Genomic DNA, 5,933 nt, shown 5'->3' with positions numbered 1-5,933 from the left:
AAGAAAAGCGTGATAAAGCGCAACTACAAAACGCGGCTTATCAACAACGAACAGCAAGGTACTTTAACTCCAAAGTAAAGATAAAAACTCTGCGAGTAGGAGACTTGGTCCTTAGAAGGGTAATGCCAAACACCAAAGTCCCATCTCATGGAGTCTTTGGGGATAATTGGGAAGGACCGTACATAATCGCAGATCAAATTGGTGATGCCACTTATCGACTCGCAACACTCGATGGAACCGCGATTCCACGAGCATGGAATAGCGAGAGCTTGAAATTTTATTATCAGTAATATTCGCGTTATTCGATTATGTTAATTCGAGTACTTATACTTAGATATTTTTTGTTCAAAAAAAAAAAATCCTAAGTATAGGGGGATGTATGCCCGCATGTACTACTGATTGCATGAATAAAATTACTTACTAAGTTTTTCGAGTGATTTAAATTTACTTTACCAACTTTAAAGTTTTTTCTACTTTATTACACCAAGCTGTAATTAAAGTCGCATATGTATATAAAATTGCGATTACACCAAGCTGTAATTAAAGTCGCATATGTATATAAAATTGCGATTACACCAAGCTGTAATCAAAGTTAAAAATATATAAAATCGCAAGTACCCGTGTACTGCGTAAATATTAAAGTGTAAGCTATCCCCGCGAGGATAGAAATTTGTTCAAAAGGTAAAATAAATTTGTTCAAGTACAGAAGTGCGAGTACCCATGTACCGCATATATAAAAAAAAAAGAGAAGAGTGAAATTAAACAACAACATAAATTGGAAGATAATCAAGCATCTGGAGCAGCAGGAGTAGTCTCATCAGGAGCAGCCTCGTCCACGACCTTGCTGACGACCTCATTCTCGACCTCTTCAGCCTGTACGCCCTCGACCTCGTCCGGAAGGTTGCCTCCCCCACCTTGAGTCTGGGTAGGCGACATGGCACGAAAGGCTTCAGCCATCTCAGCAGCTTCAGCTCCAAGAAGCGAGAAGTCAAAGTCGGGGACTTTAGAAAGAGTGGTATAAATATAATCAGACACAGCCTGATCGTACTGTTTCTTCCCATTCTCTTTCTCAGCCTCCAAGTCGCGAGCCATCTCGGCGATCGTTGTCTGCGACTTCTTCACCTCGAGCTCCGCCTGTTCTTTTGACCTGCTGAGTTCCTCGAGCTCTTTCTCCTTGGCCTTGTTAAGTTCCTCAATCCTCGCCACCTCCTGCTTCAGCTTCTTTATATTTTCTTGAAAATGGGCGTTCTGCCTCTTCAGCGAGTCGGCTTCCTTAGAAGGAGTAGCCGCGGCTTTTATGAACAAAGCCATGGATTGCGCGGCCAGTTCAGTGGATCGAGCAACAAGATCCTCATAAGGGATCTCAGTCAGGAATTTTTCCTGCATGGCCAGGAAGTCGCGAGCACGAACTGGAGAGTCGATGACGACTTTCTTCCCCTTATCCTGAGTAGTCTTGGCCAACTTCTTGGAAGAGTCTGCGACAAGCGAAGCCATCACATCGCTCTTCCTCTTTTGGGCGACGACCGGCGAAGTCGCCGGTGTTCCACCCTTTTGCTTGATTTTCAGGACGGGGGCAGACTTCAAAAAAGTCATGTCTACAAGCATAAAGGACAGATAAGTAAAAAATCACAATCCTACCCGTCAGTTTATAGCAAAAAGACGAGTTACCTGAAATTTGCCGAGGAGTTTGCTTAGAAAGACGTTTGTCAATCCGCTCTTGCTGCTTCTCAGATGGTTCTTTATATACTGGCTCCCGTTGAAGACTCGCGTTCTCAGGGATCAGCTGGTGTTCTCGCAACTTCGCAGTTGTGCACAGTAATCGCCAGTCGCGATCTTGTACCAGAAGACTCCCGAGAATTTTAGCTGTCTCCTTCCTAGTCGCGTCAAGAGTTGGTCGAGCTGGTCTATCTGCGATGACAACAAAAAGCGAGTTAGCAAAAGATCTCAGAGAACAAAGTAAAAATTATATCTAAGTCAACAAATACGCGACATACTGGGTCTGCGATTAAAGTCAGTTCTAATCCCAGGAACCTTAAAAACGTAAAACCACTTCGACTTCCAGTCACCCATGTTCGATACCATCCCCTCGACACCGTTTATTTCAGAAGTCGCCCATTTACTAAAGCAATAGAAGCCGTTATGAAGACCCACGCTCTTTATGTCGTAGAAGTAACTAAACTCCTCTACTGACGGTGCCCTATGGGCATACTCCATGTACATCGCATAGAAAGCTAGTACAGTGCGATAACTGTTGGGTGTTAGCTGAAAGGGCGATACGTCATATCGCCTGAGAATGGCTGCGACGAAAGGATGAAATGGGACCGATACACCACATCGAAGGATGGGTATTGAGATGACCACATCCTCTGTAGGGATGATCGCAGGGTTGGTGAACGGAAGATGCGCTCTCTGAGATGGTTTAGGACGTTGAAACGCGAGTCGCAACAAATTCAACCTCACAAAGGTGGTGAAGTCAGATTTGGCGACCCTCGAGACTAAATCTTCGCATGAGAAGGGCTCGTTCAATTGGGAGTCGTCGACCGAATCCGTCCCACTCCCTTCCGCTTCCTCTTCTTCCCCACCTGACTCGCGGACCGGAGTGGTCCATTCCTCCTCCACCTCCTCGACCTCGATGTCGGGAGCATGTCTCGTATGTATGAGGTAGTCGCGTGCTGACACTGTGGATTCGCTATCTCGGATATCGATTGTCCCAGGTTCAGCGAGCTCCTGTACCATCCTCTCGATGTCTACGGAAGACATCGGACCTAACTCTATCTCCGCAGCCTCCATTTCGGAGATGTCCGTAGGGAGAAAACTGTCTCTCTCTTGGTCCGACTCCCCGTCAAAGGCGCGACCTCCTGAGCCGAGCTGCTGGCTATCCGATAGATTGCTCATCTGAAAGATAGAAGATCTTTTCAGCGTGATGGATGTGTGAAAAATAAAGGTAAGTGATCTCACCCGCAGTAGATTATAAAAGTCGCATTCGACAGGAAGGTCAAGCTCTATGCGAAAACTGACCCTCCTATCAACATGCGAGAAGAAATATAGCTATCTTTGGGCAAGTAATTCACGCATCCTCGGTTGTGCGGTATACCTCCAGAAACGGCTGGGCGTATCCCAGTGACTCAAGAGGTATGCATTTTCGAGCATAACCCTGAAGTTACTGGGAGACTCCCACCGTTTCGAGACTACCTATCAACCAAAGAGTACGATCATTCGAGCATTAACGCACGTCAACAAATGGCTGGGCGTATCTCAGTATCTCAAGGGGCATATAATCGCATATATAGCCATTAGAATACTGTGACACACCCACCATTTGGAATGGCAATTAATACTCTCACCACTCAGCCCGCGACATGTAAAGATCCTAAAAGATCTAGCTAATAGTTAAGCGGAAATAAGTCTTGGAAACATGCGATTATTCAAATTGTTCATCTGAACACCCGCGAACATTCAAATTGTTCATCCGAATATCCGCGAGTATTCGAGACGTGAATCAGTGCCTATGAATTGTATGCGGTTATGTCAATTTACAGGCCCTATACTATGAATATTACCCAGTTTCATTGACCCAAAACACATAACTTCCCACTAGCATACACTCCTAAAAAGCCTTCGAAAACATCCAAACCCAGAAAGTAAAGCGCAATTTCTCTAAAAACAAAAACGAAAAATGCAGAAAACTAACCTTTAGTTTTGATTCCTGCGAACTGCTCTCGATCACGTCTGAGATTGGAAATGTTGTGAAAGCTGGCAGAAATCTGGGGATGAACTTTTTTCTGAAGTGTATGGACTAGAGGGAAGTTAAGAGAAAAGAGGGAAAATGGGGAAATTTGATTCGTATCAAAGCGTTTAAATACCCATATCCCTTATTAATTGGGATTATGACACGTGGCAGTCAGAATGCCTAAGGTTGCCCAATCTAACGGCCAATTATGGCCACGCCTACACGAAAACCGAAGGGTTTTGTGACGTGGCATCCTAGAGATAATAAAAATTAATTATTACAGCCGTCATTTTTCTAAACCCTCGATGGAACAACCAAAAGGTCACCTCCTCGTGACAACCTTTCACCTGTCTCTCGAGTAATAGTTTCCCTCAGTGACCGCTCTAGTCACGTCGCGAAACTAGGGGCATGTGTTATAGTGAGATTTCTCTCACCTAGAAACTCGAGACCAGACTCCTCTTTAAAGGACACGTGTATTCAGATTTCCAATGAAGGCTGAATGTCCGTGAGAGATTTCTCGAAGTTTAGACCTCGCTCAGGATAAAAATAGCGAGATACTGTAGGTGCGACTTAAGTCACACCGCATAACCATAATTCTCATCATGCAGGGTAGATCCAATTCGCATATGTCAGAACATGTGCGAGTGTCCCCTCTATATCTCCGCGACAAGTATAGAGACCGATTCCCTATGATGCGGTTTTGGTCCCAGCGACCCAATAGCCCTAACAGACCAATATAAGTTCGCATGTCCAGACTTTACTAGCTCCAACATGCGACGTCTACAAAGGGCGATTACCTAAGGACGCAGACGTTCCAAACGTATTGGCGACCCTGCGAGCTCAACAGACGGAACATGAACGGTCAACTCGCAGATGCGGAAGACGCATACGTTGATGAATTTAGTAACTGTCATACATTTATTAATGTTAACGTTGTTTGAGTTTAGTCATTGCAATTCAATGTGTAAATAATGGATTAACAATAAATGTGATCCTCATGTAACCGATTGGACACCTACTTTGTATATAAAGGGGTGATCCACCATGAAAATGGACCTACGAATCCCTTGCTACAATGGACTAAGCAGAACAAAATCTGACTGAACCACTATAATTCATCGTCTTGTTTACTTTTTCCAGCCTTGTTGTTTGTTCTTGCATTCCCATCCGAGTACTCGCCATTTTAGGTTGAATACTCGCACTTGTCATTTCTCAAATAATTCTCTTTCTTATCGATTAAATCATACTTTTTGGTGTTGCGAAATTTGCTCGGCAACAATTTCCAAAAATAAGTCAATCTTTCAAGATTAAAGACACATTACCATATAAAAGATCAATCTTTAAATGGAAACATATCAAAAATAAATCAAAGAAGAATGAATGTTGATACTTACCATTTAGGCACAAGGTTTCCTTAACCCATGAAGCAAGTCACTCGCCTCCCTCTTTTTTATTATTTTATTAATTAATTTTTTTTATATATATATTTTTTTTAAATTAAAACCGAAAATAAAATACAATGTGTACAATAGATATATGTGATTCGAATCAAGCAAAGAAATCAAATATCATTGACAATTGACAAAATACAATACATGTTATGCTTTTAAAGAAAATAACTAATCAGTATCTCAGGGACAAATCATACTTAATTGATGTTGAGGAAAAAGATATGCATGTTACTAAAAATTGTGAACCAGGATTATCAATTTAATTTTAATAGAGGAGACTTACAAATTTGAACACACTTGTCAGACATAAGTGTGTGAAGTGAAAATAGGATCATTGTCCTTGGCAAGATTTTTCATTTTCGCCTTTTTGAATTTGATCCCGCAACTGGATGCTTTCACACCATACTGAAGGTAGCCCTTTTCTATGGTAGTGCATCCTCATCATAGTTGCTAATTACAATGTTCCAGCTTACTCAACAGATGGCTTTCACACCTCAGTATGGGTAGCTCTATTCCAGCAAGGGGCCTGACAAGACTGAAACAAAAATTGCTCAACTCTGTATAAGTACATTATTTAATCCTAGACACAAATAAAGAGTAACATGAACCTTTTAACACAACATCACAAAGTATGATCAGAATGAGATCCTAACTGATTATAATCCAAAAGCATAAACATGATTTGTCAAAATACAATGATAGGAGATTAAAAGCTAGAGAAGAATCACATAACACTATTGTACAAAAATTAT

The 5,933-nt window shown here is 42.1% G+C and overlaps 1 protein-coding gene across 1 annotated transcript; it reads right to left on the bottom strand.

Moving 5' to 3' along the window:
• Positions 1 to 385: 385 nt before the first annotated feature.
• On the bottom strand, positions 386 to 2,220 carry LOC133034235 (uncharacterized). The gene is made up of 3 exons (XM_061109284.1): positions 1,995 to 2,220; positions 1,669 to 1,908; positions 386 to 1,595 (listed from the first exon to the last, which is right to left on the bottom strand). Exons 1-3 carry the CDS (start codon positions 2,218 to 2,220, stop codon positions 787 to 789), a joined length of 1,275 nt encoding a protein of 424 aa, XP_060965267.1. The 3' UTR covers positions 386 to 786.
• Between the last annotated feature and the right edge of the window lie 3,713 nt (positions 2,221 to 5,933).

The sequence above is a fragment of the Cannabis sativa genome, chromosome 2, assembly GCF_029168945.1.
Source record: "Cannabis sativa cultivar Pink pepper isolate KNU-18-1 chromosome 2, ASM2916894v1, whole genome shotgun sequence".
Lineage (NCBI taxonomy): Eukaryota > Viridiplantae > Streptophyta > Magnoliopsida > Rosales > Cannabaceae > Cannabis > Cannabis sativa.
Note: the sequence above shows the minus strand (reverse complement) of the source record. Positions and strands in the feature narration are given on the sequence as shown.

Excerpts from the sequence above, each read along its gene's own strand:
- LOC133034235 (XM_061109284.1), bottom strand. The coding sequence starts at position 2,220 with ATGTACATGGAGTATGCCCATAGGGCACCGTCAGTAGAGGAGTTTAGT. Across the intron at positions 1,909-1,994 it reads TGACTTTAATCGCAGACCCA|ATAGACCAGCTCGACCAACT; the intron begins GTATGTCGCGTA and ends TTGTCATCGCAG. Across the intron at positions 1,596-1,668 it reads AACTCCTCGGCAAATTTCAG|ACATGACTTTTTTGAAGTCT; the intron begins GTAACTCGTCTT and ends TTATGCTTGTAG.